Below are 25,214 nucleotides of genomic sequence, written 5' to 3' on the forward strand. Positions count from 1 at the left end.
TAAATGCCCACTGATTTACTAACATAATAAGGCAACAGGATCTAAACCAGGGGTGTGAACAGAAAAGAGGTGGTGGGGAAAACGGCAGCAGCCTCCAGGGTGGGAGGTTCAGCATGCGGGTGGGCCTCACGGTGCTTTCTCCTCTCCTTTGTGACCAGCCTGTCCGAAGCGTTAGCTTCTTGAGAGGCGGCTACGTTGAATTGCCACCCAAGTCCTTGTCACCAGATTCGGAATTGTTGGCAACATTTGCCACCAGGAACAGCAGCGGCATCATCCTGGCTGCCCTGGGCCAGCATGGGGAGAAGCAAGGTCACCGGCAGGCCCACAAGGTGAGTGGCTCAAAGGCTCTCAAGCCAGGAGCTCAGGAAGGAAATGACTTCAGGAAACACTGGATGGAAGATGACTTAGTCATAACATGTATTCTACAACATGTGTGCCTGGTTGTTAATGGGTGTGCGTTTTTAATAAGCAAAAGTGATTATTGCTGAATGTCTTTCCCTTACGAATCAGCGGTCTCTTTGTGTTGCATAATCCATCTTCCTTGTTTAGCCATTGAGAAGAAAGATCCTTGCTGTCTACCTAGGATTCTTATAGGATAGGTGATATTTACCTTTCCTCTGCTTGAACTTTATATATTATGTAATTTGAAGAGATTCACAGAATACTAATGTATTGTATTAATGAAGTAGAAGCCATGCAGCTACAATTCAGAGTACTGTTCTCTACTGTGCAAGGTATTTTACAGACATTGCTGTATAATTATTACAGCCACACTTCAGGGTGAATGCTGCTTCCTGTATTTTGCTGAGGGAGAAATGGATTCAGAGAGCCTGGCTAACCTGCACAAGATCACACACCCGTTATTTCAGAGCCTGACCTGGAACACCAGTCTGTAGACCCCAGATACCTCACAAGACACTGAGTGAAGGTCTGACAAGGACAGATTGGTTTATGGGCTCCACCAATCTTTTTTCCTTTTTTTAAGTTGAGATGAAATTTACATAAAATAAAAGTAACCATTTTTAGGTGAAACAGTCAGTGGCACTTAGTGCTTTCATAATGTTGTGAGGCCACTTTTCTCTATCAAGTTTCAAAACATCTTCATCACCCAAAAGAGAAGCCTATGCCTGTTAAGCAGTCACTCCCCATTCACCCCCTCCCCGAACCCTGGTAACCACCAGTCTTCTTTCTGTATCTAGGAATGAATTTACCTATTCTGTATATTTCATATAAGTGGACTCATATGAGTGATATTCTGTCTTTTACTTAGCATGCTTTCGAGGTCCATCCACATTGTAGCATGTATCAGCACGTCCTTCTTTTTCATGGCTGAATGGTATCCCACTGTATACAGAACATAATTTATTAGTTCACTGATGGACGTTTGGGGTTGTTTCTACCTTTTGACTATTGTGAATAATGCTGCTACGAACATCTGCATACAAGTATTTGTTAGAGTACCTGTTTTCAATTCTTTTGGGTATATACCTATGGGTGGAATTGCTGGGTCATATGGGAATTCTATGTTTAACTTCTTGAGGAACTATCAAACTGTTTTTCTCCACCAATCTTAATAGGACCTCTTATAAATCAAAGTTTGCTACTAAGTCAGCAAAAAGGAACGGTGTCATCCAGTGCTGGCAAGACCTTGTGAAACACTCCCATTCCAGTTCTGCTGGTGGACCTCTCTCATTGTGGCAAAAGAGTGTTAAGAGCTTTAAACATTTTCAAACCTTCAACTCTTTAATCCCACCTTTAGAAATCTTAGAAAAATTTCACAGGCAAAAAAAAAAAACAAAAAACAGTTAAATGTTCATTACGTATGGTAATAAAAAGTTAGAAACTACCTACATTTTTAAAAAAGGAATAGATCCCACAGTGAGATTTCATCTCACACCTCTGAGAATGGCAACCATCAAAAAAGATAAGAGATGGGCTTCCCTGGTGGCGCAGTGGTTGAGAGTCCGCCTGCCAGTGCAGGGGACACGGGTTTGTGCCCCGGTCCGGGAAGATCCCACATGCCACGGAGCGGCTGGGCCCGTGAGCCATGGCCACTGAGCCTGCATGTCCGGAGCCTGTGCTCCGCAACGGGAGAGGCCACAACAGTGAGAGGCCCGCGTACCGCAAAAACAAAAAAAAGAAAAGATAAGAGATAACAAGTGCTGGTGAGGATGTGGAAAAAAGGGAACCCTTGTGCACTGCTAGTGGGAATGTATAATATATTGGTACAGCCACTATGGAAAACAGTATGGGGCTTTCTCAAAAAATTAAAAATCAAACTCCCATATGATCCAGCAATTCCACTTCTGGGTATATATTTGAAGGAAATGAAATCACTACCTTGAAGAGATATCTATATCCTCTTGTTCATTGCAACATTATTTACTGTAGTCAAGACATGGAAACAAACTGAGTGTCTAGCAGACGAATGGATAAAGACGTGGTGTGTGTATATGTATACATATTATCAATATCTATTTATTTATTTATACAGTGGAATATTATTTAGCCATAAAATAGGAGGAAATCCTACCATTGAAAACAACATGCATGAACCTTGAGGGCATTACGTTAAATGAAATAGGTCAAAGAGAGAAAGACAAATACTGTATGATCTCACTTATATGTGGAATCTTAAAACTCATAGAGACAGAACAGATTAGTGGTTACCAGAGGTAGGGGCAGGAGAGAAGTGGGTGAAGGGGGTCAAAGGTACAAACTTCAAGTTGTAAGATAAGTTCTGGGGATGTGATGTACAGCATGGTGACTATAGTGACAATATCATATTGCATATTTGAAAGTTGCTAAGAGAGTAGATCTTAAAAAGTTCTCACTACAAGAACAAATTTTGTAACTATATAAGGTGATCATTTACAGTATATTCAAATATCCAATGGTTCTGTTGTATACCTAAGACTAACACAATGGTATATGTCAATTATATCTCAATAAAATGGGAAAGGGAGAAACAGATCAATGACTTACAATGTAACTGTTTGTTAGTACATAATGTAGCAATAAGTAATAAGTATGAAGACTGTAGAAATGGAAATCTTTGATATGGTTAGTGATAATAGCATAATACAGAATGTAAATTATGTCAGCAGAGGTTAGAAAGCAATATACAAAGTATAAAATAGTTGTTAGATGGTGATATTCTTAAGGAACTGCTTCCTTGGTGCCAATACTCCCACATTACCTTCATAAGATGATAATTCTTTAAATCCTATAGTAATGTCTTTTCTTTGGGAATTCTCTGTGTGACCTTCCCAGCCCTTCTTTTCCATCATGCTAATTGAAGGCCACATCGAAGTGCATGTTAATCCTGGGGATGGAACCAGCCTGAGAAGAGCTCTCCTGCATGCTCCCACGGGCACATACGGTGACGGTCAAGAGCATTCCATCTCCTTGATAAGGACCGGGAGGTATTTGCGTCACCTTACGAAGGCTCCCCAGTAGGAGGCCTGTATGCAGTGAAATGATTGGGATAATTAGTATGATGTCATTCAGAGTCTTTATAATTCCAAAATAATTCTAGAAGCTTGATAGAATACCTCTTTGGAAAACAATTTGATCTGCTTTGTAATAAGATATTTGCAGAATTTTCATAATTGAACATCCTTAAACCTGCCCTTTTCTGGGACCCGGCATAAAGTTTCTTTACACTGGAATAATTCTGTGTCGAATAGTGTTACAGTATTAGTAAATTCTAATAGTGAATGGTAAAATAGCAAATAGTAAAATGTAAACAGTGAAATAGTAAACAGTGTCATATCAACATTTCTATATAATTTCTCTCCAGAACTGTAGACCAAAAGTTTTAAAAAAAACACTGCACATTTTGTCACAGGTAAAGAAGTAAAAGATTCTCTCCAAAAAGCAATTGAACTGAATAATATTTAATCACATTCCATTCATTTTTGGAGAACGTTTACCTGTAAGTTTTATTATCCAAGATTCACTTTTTTATTCACACACATGTTAAATGTCATGTTAAAATGTATCTTCAAGGCACTTTTATAATTCAGTAAGAACTTGCTGGAATTAGATATTAAAATGGACAGTTATGTTTCATTATATTTGAAAACCTTTATTTTCTCCTTTAACCTTTTAGAATTATCACTGTCCAACTGGATGAGACAGCTCCTGTGGAAATGAAGCTGGGCCCATCAGCAGAAAGCAGGACAATAAGTGTGTCCAACCTGTACATAGGTGGTGTTCCAGAGGGCGAGGGGACACCCATGCTCAAGATGAGAAGCTCATTCCATGGCTGTATCCAAAACCTGATCTTTAACATGGAGTAAGTGTGACTGTGCTCTCAGCATGATTTTGCACTTCCTGATCTTTTAATGCCCAGCACTGACACTAACCTACAACGTAATTTTGCTGTTTGAGATGGCCCCAAATTCTACAAGTTCCCGAATAACAAGTGAATCCCGTGTTCTATAAACGCCGCCAAATGGCTTTATTAGACTAGAATGATGGAAAAATCTGGTCATCATGCATGAGAAAAAAAGAACCACTAAACATTAGTTCCATAGTACTGTCAACACACAGCAGAGGTCAAATACATTTTGGCATGCGCTTTTTTTTAACATCTTTATTGGAGTATAATTGCTTTACAATGGTGTGTTAGTTTCTGCTTTATAACAAAGTGAATCAGCTATACATATACATATATCCCCATATCTCCACCCTCTTGCATCCCCCTCCCATCCTCCCTATCCCACCCCTCTAGGTGGTCACAAAGCACCAAGCTGATCTCCCTGTGCTATGTGGCTGCTTCCCACTAGCTGTCTGTTTTACATTTGGTAGTGTATATATGTCCATGCCACTCTCTCACTTTGTCACAGCTTACCCTTCCCCCTCCCCATGTCCTCAAGTCCATTCTCTACGTCTGTGTGTTTATTGCTGTCCTGCCCCTAGGTTCTTCAGAACCAATTTTTTTTTTAAATTCCATATTATGTGTTAGCATACGATATTTGTTTTTCTCTTTCTGACTTCACACTGTATGACAGACTCTGGGTCCATCCACCTCACTACAAATAGCTCAATTTCGTATCTTTTTATGGCTGAGTAATATTCCATTGTATATATGTGCCACATCTTCTTTATCCATTCACCTGTCAGTGGACACTTAGGTTGCTTCCATGTCCTGGCTATTGTAAATAGTGCTGCAATGAACATTGGGGTACATGACTCTTTTTGAATTACGGTTTTCTCAGGATATATGCCCAGTAGTGGGATTGCTGGGTCATATGGTAGTTTTATTTTTAGTTTTTTAAGGAACCTCCATACTATTCTCCATAGTGGCTGTATCAATTTACATTCCCACCAACAGTGCAAGAGGGTTCCCTTTTCTCCACACCCTCTCCAACATTTACTGTTTGTACATTTTTTGATGATGGCCATTCTGACTTGTGTGACCTCATTGTAGTTTTGATTTGCATTTCTCTAATGATTAGTGATGTTGAGCATCCTTTCATGTGTTTGTTGGCAATCTGTATATCTTCTTTGGAAAAATGTCTACTTAGGTCTTCTGCCCATTTTTGGATTGGGTTGTTTGTTTTTTTGATATTGAGCTGCATGTACTGCTTGTAAATTTTGGAGATTAATCCTTTGTCAGTTGCTTCATTTGCAAATATTTTCTCCCATTCTGAGAGTTGTCTTTTCATCTTGTTTATGTTTGCCTCTGCTGTGCAAAAGCTCTTAAGTTTCACTAGGTCCCATTTGTTTATTTTTGTTTTTATTTCCATTTCTCTAGGAGGTGGGTCAAAAAGGATCTTGCTGTGATTTATGTCATAGAGTGTTATGCCTATGTTTTCCTCTAAGAGTTTTATAGTGTCTGGCCTTACATTTAGGTCTATAATCGATTTTGAGTTTATTTTTGTGTATGGTGTTAGGGAGTGTTCTAATTTCATTCTTTTACATGTAGCTGTCCAGTTTTCCCAGCACCACTTATTGAAGAGGCTGTCTTTTCTCCATTGTATATTCTTGCCTCCTTTATCAAAGATAAAGTGACCATAGGTGCATGGGTTTATCTCTGTGCTTTCTATCCTGTTCCATTGATCTATATTTCTGTTTTTGTGCCAGTACCATACTGTCTTGATTACTGTAGCTTTGTAGTATACTCTGAAGTCAGGGAGCCTGATTCCTCCAGCTCCATTTTTCTTTCTCAAGATTGCTTTGGCTATTCGGGGTCTTTTGTGTTTCCATACAAATTGTGAAATTTTTTGTTCTAGTTCTGTGAAAAATGCCATTGGTAGTTTGATGGGGATTGCATTGAATCTGTAGATTGCTTTGGGTAGTAGAGTCATTTTCACAATGTTGATTCTACCAATCCAAGAACATAGTATATCTCTCCATCTGTTTGTATCATCTTTAATTTCTTCATCAGTGTCTTACAGTTTTCTGCATACAGGTCTTTCGTCTCCTTAGGTAGGTTTATTCCTAGGTATTTTATTCTTTTTGTTGCAGTGGTAAGTGGGAGTGTTTCCTTAATTTCTCTTTCAGATTTTTCATCAATAGTGTATAGGAATGCTAGTTCTGTGCATTAATTTTGTATCCTAGTACTTTAGCAAATTCATTGATTAGCTCTAATAGTTTTCTGGTAGCATCTTTGGGATTCTCTATGTCACTGCAAACAGTGACAGCTTTACTTCTTCTTTTCCAATTTGGATTCCTTTTATTTGTTTTTCTTCTCTGATTTCTGTGGCTAAAACTGCCAAAACTATGTTGAATAATAATAGTGAGAGTGGACATCCTTGTCTTGTACCCGATCTTAAAGGAAATGCTTTCAGTTTTTCACCATTGAGAACAATGTTGGCTGTGGGTTTGTCATATATGGCCTTTATTATGTTGAGGTAAGTTCCCTCAATGCCTACTTTCTGGAGGGTTTTTATCATAAATGGGTGTTGAATTTTGTCGAAAGCTTTCTCTGCATCTATTGAGATCATATGGTTTTTCTCCTTCAATTTGTTAATATGGTTTATCACATTGATTTGCATATATTGAAGAATCCCTGCCTTCCTGGGATAAACCCCACTTAATCATGGTGTATGATCCTTTTAATGTGCTGTTGGATTCTGTTTGCTAGTATTTTGTTGAGGATTTTTGCATCTTTGTTCATCAGTGATATTGGCCTGTAGTTTTCTTTTTTTGTGACATCTTTGTCTGGTTTTGGTATCAGGGTGATGGTGGCCTTGTAGAATGAGTCTGTGAGTGTTCCTTCCTCTGGTATATTTTGGAAGAGTTTGAGAAGGAGAGGTGTTAGCTCCTCTCTAAATGTCTGATAGAATTCGCCTGTGAAGCCATCTGGTCCTGGGCTTTTGTTTGTTGGAAGATTTTTAATCACAGTCTCAATTTCAGTGCTTGTGATTGGTCTGTTTATATTTTCTATTTCTTCCTTATTCAGTCTCAGAAGTTTGTGCTTTTCTAACAATTTGTCCGTTTCTTCCAGGTTGTTCATTGTATCGGCATAGAGTTGCTTGTAGTAATCTCTGATGATATTTTGTATTTCTGCAGTGTCAGTTGTTACTTCTCCTTTTTCATTTCTAATTCTATTGATTTGAATCTTCTCCCTTTTTTTCTTGATGAATCTCACTAATGGTTTATCAATTTTTTTTATCTTCTCAAAGAACCAGCTTTTAGTTTTATTGATCTTTGCAATTGTTTCCTTCATTCCTTTCTCATTTATTTCTGATCTTTATGATTTCTTTCCTTCTGCTAACTTTGGGGGTTTTTTGTTCTTTCTCTAATTGCTTTAGGTGTTAGGTTAGGTTGTTTATTTGAGATGTTTCTTGTTTCTTGAGGTAGGATTGTATTACTGTAAACTTCCCCCTTAGAACTGCTTTTGCTGCATGCCATAGGTTTTGGGTTGTCATGTTTTCACTGTCATTTATTTCTAGGTATTTTTTGATTTCCCCTTTGATCTCTTCAGTGATCTCTTGGTTATTTAGTAGTGTATTGTTTAGCCTCCATGTGTCTGTATTTTTTACAGATTTTTTCCTGTAGTTGATATCTAGTCTCATAGCATTGTAGTCAGAAAAGATACTTGATACGATTTCAATTTTCTTAAATTTACCAAGGCTTGATTTGTGACCCAAGATATGATCTATCCTGGAGAGTGTTCCATGAGCGCTAGAAAAAACTGTGTATTCTGTTGCTTTTGGATGGAGTGTCCTATAAATATCAGTTAAGTCCATCTTGTTTAATGTATCATTTAAAGCTTGTGTTTCCTTATTTATTTTCATTTTGGATCATCTGTCCATTGGTGAAAGTGGGGTGTTTACGTCCCCTACTATTATTGTGTTACTCTCGATTTCCCCTTTTATGGCTGTTAGTATTTGCCGTATGTATTGAGGTGCTCCTATGTTGGGTGCATAAATATTTACAATTGTTACATCTTCTTCTTGGATTGATCCCTTGATCATTATGTAGTGTCCTTCTTTGTTTCTTCTAATAGTCTTTATTTTAAAGTCCATTTTGTCTGATATGAGAATTGCTACTCCAGCTTACTTTTGATTTCCTTTTGCATGGAATATCTTTTCCATCCCCTTACTTTTCAGTCTGTATGTGTCCCTAGGTCTGAAGTGGGTCTCTTGTAGACAGCATATATACAGGTCTTGTTTTTGTATCTATTCAGCTAGTCTTTGTCTTTTGGCTGGAGCATTTAATCCATTTACATTTAAGGTAATTATCGATATTTATGTTCCTATTCCCATTTTCTAAATTGTTTTGGGTTTGTTATTGTAGGTCTTTCCCTTCTCTTGTGTTTCCTGCCTAGAGAAGTTCCTTTAGCATTTGTTGTAAAGCTGGTTTGGTGGTGCTGATTTCTCTTAGCTTTTGCTTGTCTGTAAAGGTTTTAATTTCTCTGTCAAATCTGAATGAGATCCTTGCTGGGTAGAGTGATCTTGGTTGTAGATTTTTCTCCATCATCACTTTAAATATGTCCTGCCACACCCTTCTCGCTTGCAGACTTTCTGCTGAAAGATCAGCTGTTAACCTTATAGGGATTCCCTTGTATGTTATTTTATTGCTTTTCCCTTGCTCCTTTTAATATTTTTTCTTTGTATTTAAGTTTTGATAGTTTGATTAATATGTGTCTTGGCATCTTTCTCCTTGGATTTATCTTTGTATGGGACTCTCTGTGCTTCCTGGACTTGATTAACTATTTCCTTTCCCATATTAGGGAAGTTTTCAAGTATAATCTCTTCAAATATTTTCTCAGTCCCTTTCTTTTTCTTCTTCTTCTTCTGGAACCCCTATAATTCGAATGTTGGTGCGTTTAATGTTGTCCCAGAGGTCTCTGAGACTGTCCTCAATTCTTTTCATTGTTTCCTTATTCTGCTCTGCAGTAGTTATTTCCACTATTTATCTTCCAGGTCACTTATCTATTCTGCTGCCTCAGTTATTCTGCAATTGATTCCTTCTGGAGAATTTTTAATTTCGTTTATTGCATTGGTCATCATTTTTGTTTGCTCTTTAGTTCTTCTAGGTCCTTGTTGAACGTTTCTTGTATTTTCTCCATGCTGTTTCCAAGATTTTGGATCATCTTTACTATTGTTACTCTGAATTCTATTTCAGGTCGACTGTCTATTTCCTCTTCATTTGTTTGGTCTGGTGGGTTTTTACCTTGCTCCTTCATCTGTGTGTGTTTCTCTGTCTTCTCATTTTGCTTAACTTACTGTGTTTGGGGTCTCCTTTTTGCAGGCTGCAGGTTTGTAGTTCCCACTGTTTTTGGTGTCTGCCCACAGTGGCTAAGGTTGGTTCAGTGGGTTGTGTAGACTTCCTGGTGGAGGCGAGTGGTGCCTGTGTTCTGGTGGATGAGGCTGGATTTTGTCTTTCTGGTGGGCAGGACTGCGTCCAGTGGTGTGTTTTGGGGTGTCTGTGACCTTATTATGATTTTAGGCAGCCTCTCTGCTAATGGGTGAGGTTGTGTTCCTGTCTTGCTAGTTGTTTGGCATAGTGTGTCCAGCACAGTAGCTTGCTGGTCGTTGAGTGGAGCTGGGTTTTAGCGTTGAGATGGAGATCTCTGGGAGAGGTTTTGCCGTTTGATATTACGTGGAGCCGGGAGGTCTCTGCTGGACCAATGTCCTGAACTTGGCTCCCCCTCCACAGAGGCACAGGCCTGACATGTGGCCAGAGCACCAAGATGCTGTTAGCCCCATGGCTCAGAAGAAAAGGGAGAAAAAAAGAAAGAATAAAATAAAGTTCTTAAAATTTTAAATTATTAAAAATAAAAAAATTTAAAAGTAGTAAAAGAAAAGAAACAAGAGAGCAACCAAACCAAGAAACAAATCCACCAATGATAGCAATTGCTAAAAACTAAAAAAAAAAGAACAAAACGTACAGACAGAACCTTAGGACAAATGGTAAAAGCAAAGCTGTACAGACAAAATCACACAAAGAAGCATACACATACACACTCACAAAAAGAGAAAAAGGAGGACTTCCCTGGTGGCGCAGTGGTTGAGAGTCCGCCTGCTGATGCAGGGGACACGGGTTCGTGCCCCGGTCCGGGAAGATCCCACATGCCGCAGAGCGGCTAGGCCCATGCGTGAGCCATGGCCGCTGAGCCTGCGCGTCCGGAGCCTGTGCTCCGCAACGGGAGAGGCCACAACAGTGAGAGGCCCACGTGCCACGAAAAAAAGAAAAAAGTAGAGGAAAAGGAAAAAAAAAATATATCTATACATAAAAAAAAGAAGAGAGCAACCAAATCAATTAACAAATATACCAACAATAATAAACTCTAATTACTAAACTAAGATAAACATAAAACCGGAAACAAATTAGATGCAGGAAGCAAACCCCAAGTCTACAGTTGCTCCCAAAGTCCACCATCTCAATTTTGGGATGATTCGTTGTCTTTTCAGGTATTCCACAGATGCAGGGTACATCAAGTTGATTGTGGAGATTTAATCCACTGCTCCTGAGGCTGCTGGGAGAGATTTCCCTTTCTCTTCTTTGTTCACACAGCTCCTGGGGTTCAGCTTTGGATTTGGCCCCGCCTCTGCGTGTAGGTCGCCTGAGGGTGTCAGTTCCCTGCCCAGACAGGACGGGGTTAAAGGAGCAGCTGATGTGGGGGCTCTGGCTCACTCGGCTGGGGGGAGTAGGGAGGGGTACAGATGCGGGGCGAGCCTGCAGCGGCAGAGGCCAGCGTAACATTGCAACAGCCTGAGGTACACCGTGTGTTCTCCCGTGGAAGTTGTCCCTGGTTTACGGGACCCTGATAGTGGTGGGCCGCACAGGCTCCTGGGAGGGGAGGTGTGGAGAGTGACCTTGTTCCTGAAAGCCGTGAGACTGGGGACCTGAAAGGGCAGAAACATCTATGTACTACTGTTCACAGCCATGTCCTCAGAAAGTGCCAACAAAGGACGTGCAGACAGGGGACATGTTGTAGAGTAAAGGGACATATGACCAGGGTAGTTCACGACTTCCTGGCAAAGGGAAACTGTGAGAAAGAAGCCAGTGTTTCATGGAGGCTTCTGTGCAGCGCTGTGGGAGCCACAGCCAGCTTCTTGCCCTGAGGCAGCCCAGCCAAGGCTGCAGGAGCAGGTGACAGCATTTGAGCCGACTCCTGAGGGACACTCAGGAATGGCCAGGTGGACACAGGGGGGGATGGGCTGCGGGGCGGGCGGACAGGGGTCTGCCATTTCAGGCAGAAGAATCAAACAAGACAATAGATAAGGGAGGTTATGTGGACTTCTAGTCAGTGTGGGAGACGGTCAATTTGGTTACTCTAAGAGTATTATATTAATGTTTGTTTTTTAAAAAGTCAGGTTTATTGAGGTATAATTTAAATACAGCAAAATTAACTCTCTAGGTGTACAGTTTGATGAGCTTTGACAAATACATAGTTATCTAACTACTACACATTTGATTGCCATCACCCCCAGAAAGTTTCCTTGTGCCCCTTTATAGTAGTCATCTCCCACATGCTTAGTCCCTGACAGCTGCTAATGTCATTTCTGTCTCTATAGTTTTGCCTTTCAGAATTGTAGTGTGTAGATTTTTTAAAAATTAATTTATTTTTGGCTGCATTGGGTCTTTGTTGCTGCATGCGGGCTTTCTCTAGTTGCGGCAAGTGGGGGCTACTCTTCTGTGTGGTGCGTGGGCTTCTCCTTGCAGTGGCTTCTCTTGTTGCGGAGCATGGGCTCTAAGTGTTCGGGCTTCAGTAGTTGTGGCACGCATATATTAATGTTTTTTAATGGATTTTAAGTGTTCAATAATCACATGACCTTGGTTCATGGGTTGGTTTGTATTATCTCCATTAATTTTGAAAACACTTTGTTTGTATCTAGACTTTTGGATTTCACTAGTGCCACTGGCTATGAACACGTGGACTTGGACTCCTGCTTGCTCTCAGAACGGCCAAAGCTGGCTCTCCACGGAGAGGACGGCGAACTCCTGCCAGAGCCCCAGCCTTTACCAAGTCCAGTAAGAAGGGCTTTCTTTAATTCTATGGTTCAGGTCCAGTCAGAAAAAAAGAGCACCACCCAGAGGACGTTAAAATGGGGACCTCATGATAAAGCCGCAGGAGCAGAGGGAAGAGCCGGGGCTGCCCAGGGAGCGAGTCTGAGCAGAGTGTCTCCCAGTGGGTTCTGGAGCATGAGAAGACAGGCCCTGCCAGGGAGACAGGAAGGAGGGAGAGACACGCGGCTTCTCCCATTCACTCTCCAGCCTCCCAGCACTGCCTTCCATTGGCTGGATGAACCAGCTGGAAGCCACTTTCCAAAGGAATCTGGGAGAGTTACAGGGTCACCCCTGTGATGAGAAGCAGCAGGGCAAGCGGGATGGCTCTCTGAGAAAACAGCGTATCAGACATGGCAGAGTGTCCCGAGCTGCAAGCTCTAATGCTCGGGTGCGTCTTTTGGTTGCCACACAGCCAGCTCTGAGGCAGAGGCTTTATAAGGACTCAGTATCACTTTGGATTTAGTCAGAAACATGAAAATAAGTATTTATACAGGCCATCGTACGTATCATTGTTGCTTTAAAAAAAAAGATTTGATTCATCTAGGAAAAGCCAGTTTGACCAAGTATTTTTAACAGCAGCCATTGTCAGTTTTCACTATTCTTTCCCTTTTCTGATTTCTCTACTTCCTTGGTTGAAAGTTTACCCTCTGATTTAGATGGCACAATCACACAAAAGCAGTACCTTGCAAGCAGGGCCCATCTTTGAGTTCAGGACAGTTGTCTTGGTAGCATCCGTCCACCAACCTGGAAAACTGAGTCTAAGGCCTCACTTGGTCCGGAGTCAGGGCACCTGCCCCTCAGGCCAGCTCCTCCTGGCTGCACCCGCTCCTGTCTGGGTGGAACTGGCTCGGCCTGTCACCTGTGGGCACTTACAGCTGCCCGGTGCTTGTGAGGCAGGTGCTCCTGTAACTGCTGACATCCTCAGGCCCTCCCCAGAGCAGGGGTTTCAGGGGCACAGGGGTGCAGAGCAAGGCCTTTGCCCCTTAGGCCTGATGAAAATTCATGGGAATTTAGGTGAACTTGAGTGGGGCTGAGGTGAAAAACAAAAACTCTAATTGCCTTCTCAGAGAGAGAAAGGGATGTATAGTAAACTGTTCGAAGCAAAGAAGGTAAAATCGGTGCTGTGTGTTTGTGTTGCTGGTGCTCTGACACAGTTGCTTCTGAGATGTTTCCCTCGTGGAAAAACGCGTCAGTGTTAGTGGGGGTCCTGGTCGTGTGTGGCTGAGAACCATGTGCATGTCTTACAGGAATTGTGTGCCGTGGACAGAGCCCCGGAGTACGTCCCCAACGCCCGCCAGTTCGGCCTCGCAGGAGGCAGCCACTTGGTGCTGCCCTTTAATCAGCTGGCTGTCAGAAAGAGGTAGGCGTTGCTCTAATGTCCTCATGAGGTATCTCACTGCTAGATGAGTCCAGGACGTATTCTTCAGCAATGGGTCTTGAAGCTTCTTGTGTTTCACCATGGAGTGTTCAACTTGCCACCACAGGGCAGCAGTGAGAAGGCAAAGAGGGGAAGGCAGCCTCTGTGGACCTCAGATGCTTAAACGTGATTAAGTGGGGTGCTGTGGTTTGTCTTTACCCCATCTTGATGATGGCTGGTTGCTGCCTGTCTGTGTGTATGTAGGAAAGCATGTAGGTATCTAAATCCCCCTTCCTTCTGGAATCCCAGGTTCTCTGGATCTATCATCTGGCCTTTGAACCCCATTCTACAGTAAGCATTCACTAATCTGATGAAACTGCCTACCCAAACTTTCACTGTGCCCCCAAATTCCTGGTGCCACACCCACACCAGTCTGCACGTTCCCCCGGCCCTCACACATGCCTGTCCCAGGTACCCTTCTCCGTTCAGTGAAGCCAGCTCACATCCCAGGGATCTCATGGCCGAGGACCCACAGTCCTCCCTGCTCTTCCTGTGGCTCAGCCCTGAGGTCCGCACCTTCAGGCCTGCCATGCTCTTGTGCCTCTGCCGTGTCATCTGAGCTCACCGCCCCAGTACACATCTTGGCTCAGCATCTTCTCTCTGCAGCCCCTGCCATCGTTCCCCATGAGTTCAGCAGCCGCCCAGCACCTCATCTTTGAGGTCCTCTGGCTTAGATCTGTCTTTTCGTCCTTCCCTCTGAGCCACCCTCTCCCATGCTCACACCCTTGAGTACTACATAAGTACCCACCCCACCTCCACAACCTCTACCTTAAGCATGCTACGAAACCCTCTTCCTCCTCCTTACTTCCGGCTCCAGCAGTCCCTCAACCGCATCAAGACCCCTGAGCCCTCATGCTTTCTCAGCATCATCACCCTTTTTCTATCTCCCACAGCACAGTTTACCCCCTTACCCAGATAGGTTTGATGCCTTTATTACAGGTATTCCTCTGCAAACTCCCTTAACCCTCTCCTCTTCACTGTGACCCCAGGTAAAGCCCATACAGGGCCTAATCCATGCCAGAACCTGAGCTGGTGGTCAGGGCTGCAGAGATGCATCTCTTTTTTTCTACCTGGTTTGACTTTAAAGCTGTGGCCACAGATCTCAGATGGAGCCTCCAAACTCCAAACGTATGGGGAGCCAGTATACGTCTCTAATACCTTCACATTTTTTATTTTTCGCAGCTTCTTCTCTTCTTTCAAAACTCTATGCATCCCCACAGCTCCTTTCATGCCCCAGCTGCTGTCTCGCGTCACTGAGAAGAAAGAGCCCATTCTGTCCACCATCAGAAGGAGCATCCTGCCTCTGTCCCCCCGCCCCTCCCTTGCCACATGGAGGAAGGGTCCTCGTCTTGCCCACTGGAGCCGTCACCCCTCCTCCCAGGACACGGGCAGCATCCATTTCTCCCTCTTTCGTACCTGATCCTGTCAGCACACAGAATCACCTCCATCACCCCGTCATCAGGGAGACCAAGGAGCAAACACTTGTACCAGAGACCGTCTCGGTATTTTACACACAAACCCCAACTTAGTCCTCATAATTATCCTGTGAGGAGGGTATTATCTTCATTTTATAGACCAGGAAATTGAGGCACCTGCTCAGACTCCCACCCAGGTGCTTGTGACCACTGCGCCGACTTCCTCTCTAGGAGTTCCTAACTTTTAAAACAGAAATGCTCTGGTACACTGCACATCCCAGCCCACCCCACTCAACATCCCGGCTCTGCTTCACAGTGGAACATTTTGGAAGAGTTGCCGTATGTGGCTGTCTGTCTTTCCCCACCTCCCATTCCCTCCTCTCCCCACCCGGTCAGCCTCGCCTCGCTGCTCCTCGCCAGGTCGTCGGAGCCCTGCTGCGGCCACGTCTGTGCATGGTGGTGCCGCCCCCTCCAGGCGCTCAGCGGCATCAGCGCCCTGGGCCCCTCTGCATCCTTCACGGCCGAGGCGCCACGCCCCCTCACCCCTGCCCCGCCCGCTGCTCAGTCTCCTCCTCCGGCTCCTCTGCTATCAGAGGGGGCAGCGCCCCTCCCACCTCCCCTCCACGGCGCCTTCTGTGTTCCAGTGGCTGTGAAATGCCATCTATTCGCACCAGCATCCACATCACTAGCTCTGAGCTCCACCTAGAACTCGGGCTGTACACCCAACCGCCTGGACATCTCCACGTGGATGGGGACAGGCCTCTCAGCCTCAGTGCACCCAGAGAGAATTCACCGTCTCCCCGAAACCTGCATTTCTGTAGGCGTCACCACCATTCACCTGGCTGCCCAAGGCCCACATCTAGAGCTTGTTCCTTCCCTTGCTCTTCAAATTCAGTCCCATAGCAAGTCCTGAGCCTTCTTCATCCAGAACATTTCATGTGTTAATTCACCTCCTCTGCGTTCCCGCCCCCCAACCACCCTGGTCTGAGCCCCAACCTGGCCTCTGTGGACTCTTGTAACAGCTGCCAGCCTGACACCTGCTGTCACCCTGGCCCCATCTGATTTGCTTTTCACATCACAGGTTCTTTTTAAGATACAAATCCAGCCATGCCCATCCCCCTTCTTAAAACCCTCCCGTGACTTCCCACTGCACTTACACTGAAATCCGCCACGCTCTCCTTCCCCTGTCCCCGTGTGCCTCGGTGACCCTGTGCTCCCTTCTGTGGGGAGACACCCAGACGAAACCTTCCTCCACCCCTATGTGGGGCCGTCTCCCACGTGGCCCCCTTGGGGATTCCTGGCCGACCACCAGAATCAACCGGTGGTTTTCACATACTCTGCACTGTCTGAAAACGAAATGCAGGCCTTTCCTGCAGAGGTCTGTGGGGCTTCCTCCTGCCTTTCCTTCAGATCTCAGAAATAACCATCTTTCAGAGTCGCCTGCTCTGACTACTTAATGTAGCCACCACTTGGGCCTTCACATGCCCCAGTTTTAACCCTGATACATTTCTGGTATTAGTTTCAGCGGGGAAGGGACCTTCCTCGGTCCACTGCTTGATCCTCTGCTCCTACAACCATTCCTGGCAGGTGGAGGTACGCAGTAACCATGAGTTGAATGAATGGATAACAAGTAAATGAAGGGATGAATGACCTGAGATGTTAAATATAAATGTTGAAACACTTATTGGGGTCTCTCTTTGAGGTTAAAGAGTAAAAGTGAAAGCATATCCCTGAGAGCTGAGCTCTTGCTTCCCTCCAGGCTCTTGGTCCAGCTAAGTATCCGAACATTCGCCTCCAGTGGCCTGGTTTACTACATGGCTCATCAAAACCAGGTTGACTACGCCACGCTGCAGCTGCACGGGGGCCGCCTCCACTTCATGTTCGATCTTGGGAAGGGCAGAACAAAAGTCTCGCACCCTGCGCTGCTCAGTGATGGCCAGTGGCACACGGTACGCTCTCAGGAAGCTGTGATCACTCGTTCTGAGTTTTGCTCCACGTGTCCCTAGTGTCCACTCCATTTCACAGTACTGGGATCATCCCCTTTGATTTCCAGCTTGCTTTGTGTCTGACATCTGCCCCATAGAATGTAAACTCCTTGCGGGCAGGGACCTTTTCTGCTTCTGGAAATATCCCCAGGGCCTCACTCAGTGCCTGACACTTAGTAGGCACTCAGCAAACATTGGTAAATGAAAAAAAGGCACCAGAAATGTCCTTGGCTTGACGAGAAGTAAATCAAGCCCAGGGTGGCATGAATGGGCCAAACCTGACATCATGGCATTTGTGTTCTTGTGACTAGGACTCTGGAGCATGCCGTATTCTTTTTTTTTTTTAATTTAATTTGTTTTTTTTCTATACAGCAGGTTATTAGTTATCCATTTTATACATATCAGTGTATACACGTCAATCCCTATCGCCCAATTCATCACACCACCACCCCCCGATCCCCACCACTTTCCCCCCTTGGTGTCCATACGTTTGTTCTCTACATCTGTGTCTCAATTTCTGCCCTGCAAACCTGTTCATCTATACCATTTCTCTAGGTTCCACATATATGCGTTAGTATACAATATTTGTTTTTCTCTTTCTGACTTACTTCACTCTGTATGACAGTCCCTAGATTCATCCATGTTTCTACAAATGACCCAGTTTCGTTCCTTTTTATAGCTGAGTAATATTCCGTTGTATATATGTACCACATCTTCTTTATCCATTCGTCTGTCGATGGGCATTTAGATTGCTTCCATGACCTGGCTATTGTAAATAGTGCTGCAGTGAACATTGGGGTGCATGTGTCTTTCTGAATTATGGTTTTCTCAGGATATATGCCCAGTAGTGGGATTGCTGAGTCATATGGTAATTCTAATTTTAGTTTTTTAAGGAACCTCCATAGTGGCTGTATCAGTTTACATTCCCACCAACAGTGCAAGAGGGTTCCCTTTTCTCCACACCTTCTCCAGCATTTGTTGTTTGTAGATTTTCTGATGATGCCTGTTCTAACTGGTGTGGGGTGATACCTCATTGTAGTTTTGATTTGCATTTCTCTAATAACTAGTGACGTGGAGCAGCTTTTCATGTGCCTCTTGGCCATCTGTATGGCTTCTTTGGAGAAATGTCTATTTAGGTCTTCTGCCCATTTTTGGATTGGGTTGTTTGTTTTTTTAATACTGAGCTGCATGAGCTGTTTATATATTTTGGAGATTAATCCTTTGTTGATTCATTTGCAAATATTTTCTTCCATTCTGAGGGTTGTCTTTTTGTCTTATTTGTAGTTTCCTTTGCTTTGTAAAAGCTTTTAAGTTTCATTAGGTCCCGTTTGTTTATTTTTGTTTTTATTTCCATTACTCTAGGAGGTGGATCAAAAAAGATCTTGCTGTGATTTATGTCAGAGTGTGCTTCCTATGTGTTCCTCTAAGAGTTTTATAGTGTCTGGTCTTACATTTAGGTCTCTAATCAATTTTGAGTTTACTTTTCTGTATGGTGTTAGGGAGTGTTCTAATTTCATTCTTTTACCTGTAGCTGTCCAGCTTTCCCAGCACCACTTATTGAAGAAGCTGTCTTTTCTCCATTGTATATCCTTGCCTCCATTGTCATAGATTAGTTGCCCATAGGTGCGTGGGTTTATCTCTGGGCTTTCTATCCTGTTCCATTGATCTGTATTTCTGTTTTTGGAGCACGCTGTGTTCTAACCGGCTCCAGGCTCAGCCTCCTCTCAACACCAACTGTGTGAAAACCTGAGCCATACCTTTAGGATTTCATTCAGGTTATTACTGCTATTTCTCAGATTCCTTAGAAATTATGCATGTTTTCACATCACTCTAGGTCAAGACAGAGTACTTTAAAAGGAAGGGCTTCATGACAGTTGACGGCCAGGAATCGCCCATGGTGACCACGGCGGGAGATGCTACCACGTTAGATGTGGAAGGAAAGTTGTACCTAGGAGGCCTTCCCTCCGAGTACAGGGCCAGGAACATTGGAAATGTAAGCAGCATTTTCTCTCTGGGCCCATTTTGCCTTTACTGTGGTTGTGTTTGTTTTGTGGAGGAATATATTTATGTTTAAATTATCTTGTTTGCGCCCAGGGCTTGGCTGCAAGATGCAAGCCTTTCAATCCACATTCCTAGATTGTGTGTTGGAGCTCCTCCTTGAAGCCCAACCAGCCTTCCTGCTGGTTAGTTAACAAACAGTTCCCTTTCTACAGCCACTTAGCCCCAGTACAGTGCAGGAAAGTCTGGCAAATTTGTATTTGCAGATTAGAAAACCCCACATTCTTAATTACCCCACATTCTTAATTTCCACAATATTTACTCAAAATAATATAAAACCCTTTTACTACATTATAGTAGCTTTAAGTTAGACATTCATGTGAAGTACTGTGGCAATTAGATTTTTAAAACCGAAAGGCAGTATTTTAATGTGTTTTGTTGACGTGTAGGGAAAATTTGTGCTTGCCCTTCTCACTGTCCTCACCATCATCTACTCCTGCATCATTTGGCTTAGATCACCCACAGCATCCCTGCTTGCATTGGGGAGGTGACAGTGAACAGCAAACAGCTGGACAAGGACAGCCCAGTGTCTGCATTTGCAGTAAACAGGTGCTATGCAGCAGCCCAGGAAGGAACTTTCTTTGAAGGAAGTGGATATGCAGCCCTTGGTATGTATAATCAACAATCTCGAAAGAAATCTCTGGGACGCACCTGCACTCCTAAGATGATATGGGTCCAAGAACTATATGATAGGACAGGACCCACTGCACAAGCTGCAGCAAGACCATGTTTCGTGAAATGTTCTAGTGTATTCTGGTTTCTCAGCTTCTGGCGTAAAAGCCTTCTCACCTCTTATGCTATCCAGGTGGCTTCCTCCCACCAGGGGTGGTGCCACTCCAGACGGAGTGCAACATGTGGTGCTGGTTTCATCTGTACTTTCCCCAAATTTACATAAGGCATACTTTCCCTGTCCAAGTTAATTAGGACCTTTGAATTCAAAATCAGTAGCATAAAACGTCTGGACCAGCCAGCCAAATGTGAGTCAGATTTGATGAAGAAATTAACCCCATTTAGGTTGTTGAAATATTAATCAGTTATAAGTAGAGGAATGTAAATCTCTAAAATGCCTTAGAATGTAAAGTCCTCAAGGCTTAGAACTAGCCCTTGTAATATATCTTACATTCTCTCCCCATTTTAGATGTTTGATTTGCTGATTAACTTCCTGTTCGCACTCAGAACCGTGCTTCTCTGGCCCTGTTCTTTTTTCTATCACAGAGAACTAATTTCTGGGCTCCTTTGCCCTGGCTTCCAGGAAGGCTCTAGTGGAAGACTGAGGTTGGGAGGGAGGAGGGGAAAGCCAGCAGGCTTCCTTCCTTCACTCTGTGCTTCCAAGATCTAGTAGCACCACCTTCTCCCATTTTTCCTTCAGCCCTGGGCACGGTAACAACTGCCTGCTATTGCTAATATCCCTAACCTATCTCAGCTTTTTTATCACCTGAATGAAAAATTCATTCAATTAAAAAAAAGCCTAGTGTGGACTCCGACTAATATACTCAGCAAATAATGACATACCCAGTAAGTAGATATTGGGAAAATAAAGTGCATTCTTCCTGGATAGATGATGATGGAGTTACACGGATCAAATCCCTTGTGATTTTTTTTACCCACATGGCTGTATGGCTGTAGCTGGGAGGATGTGCCTACCTCAGCTCTAGTCAGCTTCATCCTACAGGGGTGCAAGCTGAGGCTCGGGGGTTGGAAATGACTTGCTGGTGGGGGTGGAGCCAGATTCAGAGAAAGAGGTGGAGCCAGCTCTCCTGACCCTCATCAGGAGCCCAAATGCACAGCCAGCCAGCCCAGCCTGAGGCCATTCTGAGCCTGGGCCTTCCTGGGCAGGGCAGGCCTCACCACCAACTGGGGGTCTTCCTTGGTTTTTCAGTCAAAGAAGGCTACAAAGTACGATCAGATGTGAACATTACGCTGGAGTTTCGTACCTCCTCAGAGAATGGTGTCCTCCTGGGGATCAGCAGTGCCAAAGTGGATGCCATCGGATTAGAGATTGTAAATGGCAAGGTGGGTGCTTAATCTGGATGGGGTCCCCCCGCCTCACCCCAGTGTCAGAGACAGAGCAGTTAAGAAACAGTAGAGCAGTTAAGAAACAGACATATCTAGAACCAAATTTCCAATTATTCACTTTAGTGGAATGGAGAAAAAGGCTGATTAATATTTAAAAATAGATAATCCTAAAAAAGCTTTTTAAAAATAATTTTTTATATTTTTGAAATTAAATGTAAAGCAAAACTGCAACTACAATACAAAAAACTTTTTTTTCCCCTGAAAACCATCTGAAAGTAAGTTACCAACCTAATGCCCCACTCTCCCTAATATTGGTTAACTTTTTATTTGGAAATCATTATAGATGATAGAAGCTGCAATGTAATGTACAGGGAGGTCCTTGTGCGCCCTTCACCTAGGTTTCTCCAGGGTTAGCATCCTGCATAACTAGTATATCAAATCTATGAAACTGACATTGGCTCAATCCACAGAGGTTATTCAGTTACGCTAGTTATACGTGTTTACCAGAGTGTGTGTAGCTCTTCACAGTTTTATCACATGTGTAGCTTCATGTAACCACCACAATCAGGACAGTGGTACCATTACCACAAGGCTCCCTCAAGCCACCACCTTCATATCCATGCCGACTCTCTCCCTGCTTCCCTCACCCCTGGCAACCACTGATCTGCTTTCTGTCGCTCTGATTGTTATTTCACAACTGTTACATAAAGTAAGTCATGTAGTATGTATTCTCTTGAGATTGGCTTTTTACACTGTCTCATTTCCTGGCAGTTCATCCAGGTTTGTTGTGAATGTCAAAGACAGTTCATTTCTTTTTATTGCAGAGTATTCCATAAGATGGATGCATAAGTCTGATTTTTTTAATACAAAAACATAATTGTTTTCTATAACTTCCTTATCCCCAGAGGGCCAGATGAGAACTTGGGAAGGTCTGCTATACCACTCATCAGACATGGGGAGTCAAGGTGGTGGTCTCTCGGGTCCTCTCTCCCCCTAATGCACTTTTACTGCACTGTGGTCAACTCATGTTGTGGGACTATGATGCTTGACTCTTCCTGAGCTACTTACTGCCTCCTAGAAGGCAAGGAACAAGTCTCTTGATTCTCCCAAACTTATTAGCTTGTTTCTTGCATTTCCCTACTTACTCCCCACTGGGACTTTGGCCCCTAGGATATCCTAGAATGGGGGTGGGGAGGATATAATAAAGTCACAAGTCCTTCACCTCTTCTCTCCCTTCATGTCATCTTCATGTTGAAACAAAAGTGCCTTTACATCCTATTGCTGACGCTCTGCACTGTGGCTTATAGCCAACATCTTTTCTTAGCTGTACTTCAAAAGAATTCTGAAAATTTTTTTATCCATTTGTACATTTAAAAATTTTTTATTTTATTTATTTATTTATTTATTTTTGGCTGCGTTGGGTCTTTGTTGCTGCGTGTGGGCTTTCTCTAGTTCTGGCGAGCGGGGGCTACTCCTTGCTCCTGTGTGCGGGCTTCTCCTTGCAGTGGCTTCTCTTGTTGTGGAGCACGGGCTTCAGTAGCTGTGGCTCACAGGCTCTAGAGCACAGGCTCAGTAGTTGCATCTCATGGGCTTAGTTACTCCGTGGCATGTGGGATCTTTCCAGACCAGAGCTCGAATCCGCATCCCCCGCCTTGGCAGGCAGATTCTTAACCACTGCGCCACCAGGGAAGCCCCATTTGCACATTTTTATGTGACATCTGAAAAATGTTATCATAAGTGTAAGTTGCAAAAACGTAATTTCTGACGTACTGTATATTTTACTTCTATTATTAGCTTATTATTTATTGTTCTTTTAAAAATATTTCTGGTGGTTGCCCAAGTCTTTACAGTATATCTCTTTAATTTGTCACAGTCTACCTTGAAATGAGTAGCTTCACATATAGCATAAGAACCTTACAACAGGATAGTCACAATTCTTCCCTCTCACCTTCTGCAGGTCTCCAGTTTTTCGTGCTACCACTTGCTGTAGTAGAGCATCTATGGTTTGTCAGAAGGGAGTTAGTAAATGTTCCTTCCCAGGTGCTATAGCAACTTCTAGGAACTGACACCCTCAGTAAACCCATGCACTCTTGTGCTGAAAATGAGGCACTGATCTGAGGATGCAATGCTAAGATCGTGGCTCAGGCTTGTTCCCATGGAGGTGGGCATTTTCCATTCTGAAACCTTGGGCATAGGATAGCATCAGAATCCTTAAGAGGCTATTTTTCAAAACCATTGTTTGTTTTTCATAGTTAGCCCTCCTTTTTAGAAGAATGCTCTGATGTTTTCCACTCCAAGAACATTATGTGAATGGACTGGTTTCCTTAAATAGCGAAAAATTCACCAAGATATTTGCTTGTGTCTATTGTTTGTTTAGCTCTTGTTTCACGTTAACAATGGTGCTGGTAGGATAACAGCCACATACGAACCCAGTGCTCCCAATACTCTCTGTGATGGAAGATGGCACACACTTCAGGCAAACAAAAGCAAACATCGCGTGGTTCTGATTGTCGATGGGAATGCAGTTCGAGCTGAAAGTCTACACACCCAGTCTACCTCTGCTGACACCAACAATCCCATTTATGTTGGTGGCTATCCTGGTGCGTATGTCGTCTGCTCTGCTCATTCACTTTTGAGGGGCATTGCCACTGGGGAAAGTCTTAGTTCATGTGGATATAGAATAGGGATGAAGAAAAATACATGGCTTGGGTGATAAATCCTTTACCATTTTAGAAAGTCTATTTCAAATTCCTAGGAATTCTTGGAAAAATTAAAATAATCTACGCATATAAGGTAATCACTAGGTAAGACTCCGAGAACATCAGATGTGATGTACAGGAAGCTGGATGACTTCACTGAGAAACATCTTCTCAGATGACCCCCAAGTTGGGAATCATTTTAGGGGTCAGTAATCATTTTAGAGGATAAAAATGTGTCTTATCCTCTCACATCGCTTTTTGGATTCAAATTATGCATTCTAGATGTTCCAAGTAATTGATACAAATGTTAATAAAATAAAAATCCCTTTTATGACTTTTTAAGTCACTATACCTTAACATTGTTTATTAATAGTTTTCTATGAATTCTGCTATCAGTGAAGCCACTTATGTAGAAAAATATTCTTCTGATTTTGATCTGGAAACCACAAGAAGTTATTTTTGTTCCTATTGTGCTACCTATGTCATTTAGCAAAATTTAACACTATCTTCTCTTCTTTCCTAAACAGCTGATGTAAAGCAAAACTGCCTGAGCAGCCAGACCTCCTTCCGGGGCTGTTTGAGAAAACTCACTCTAATTAAGGGCCCACAAGTGCAATCCTATGACTTCAGCACAGCTTTTGACCTACAAGGAGTTTTCCCTCATTCCTGTCCTGGGACTGAGTCCTGAACTTTGGGGAACTCCTCAGTTGGGAATCATCATTTATATTTTGAGGAAAATTATTTGGTGGATTAAAACCTTTAGTTCAGATTTCATTTCCAACTCAGGTTAAATGTTTCCAGAGAGAAATTTTTTTCTCTAAAAAATCTAAAACTAAAACCACATGTACAACAAATACCTCTATTAAATAGTTTAAAATGTAAATTGAATTCACTGGCTCTTTCTTTAAAGTTTTTTAAATGAAACTTTTAAAATGTTGAATATTCTATTGATTACTTGACAGTATTTCATGTTTTGCATTTTGAGCTTTTAAAAAATAAAATATCACTATAGACGATAATAGATTAGATTAGAGGAGAGCATGAATACTTTCATTTCTTTATCAATATTTTAAGCTCCAGTTCCTACAAAGAACATGTATTCAGTAATACTACTGGGTACGTTCCAGCTGAGGGCACCAGCTGTTTGCCC

At 43.0% G+C, this 25,214-nt stretch overlaps 1 protein-coding gene across 1 annotated transcript in view; it reads left to right on the forward strand.

The window, feature by feature from the left end:
* LAMA1 (laminin subunit alpha 1) overlaps window positions 1–24,947 on the forward strand; it is a 149,718-nt gene extending 124,771 nt beyond the window's left edge. The window contains exons 53-63 of the mRNA XM_019920618.2: window positions 159–329; window positions 3,274–3,425; window positions 4,115–4,300; window positions 12,303–12,438; window positions 13,722–13,834; window positions 17,066–17,255; window positions 19,126–19,284; window positions 19,804–19,957; window positions 21,229–21,362; window positions 23,743–23,965; window positions 24,592–24,947. Of these exons, the coding sequence (XP_019776177.2) occupies window positions 159–329; window positions 3,274–3,425; window positions 4,115–4,300; window positions 12,303–12,438; window positions 13,722–13,834; window positions 17,066–17,255; window positions 19,126–19,284; window positions 19,804–19,957; window positions 21,229–21,362; window positions 23,743–23,965; window positions 24,592–24,752 (1,779 nt within the window). The 3' untranslated portion in view covers window positions 24,753–24,947. The remainder of the gene's footprint in view (window positions 1–158; window positions 330–3,273; window positions 3,426–4,114; window positions 4,301–12,302; window positions 12,439–13,721; window positions 13,835–17,065; window positions 17,256–19,125; window positions 19,285–19,803; window positions 19,958–21,228; window positions 21,363–23,742; window positions 23,966–24,591) is intronic.
* The last annotated feature ends 267 nt before the right edge of the window (window positions 24,948–25,214 follow it).

This window comes from Tursiops truncatus, chromosome 13, assembly GCF_011762595.2.
Source record: "Tursiops truncatus isolate mTurTru1 chromosome 13, mTurTru1.mat.Y, whole genome shotgun sequence".
Lineage (NCBI taxonomy): Eukaryota > Metazoa > Chordata > Mammalia > Artiodactyla > Delphinidae > Tursiops > Tursiops truncatus.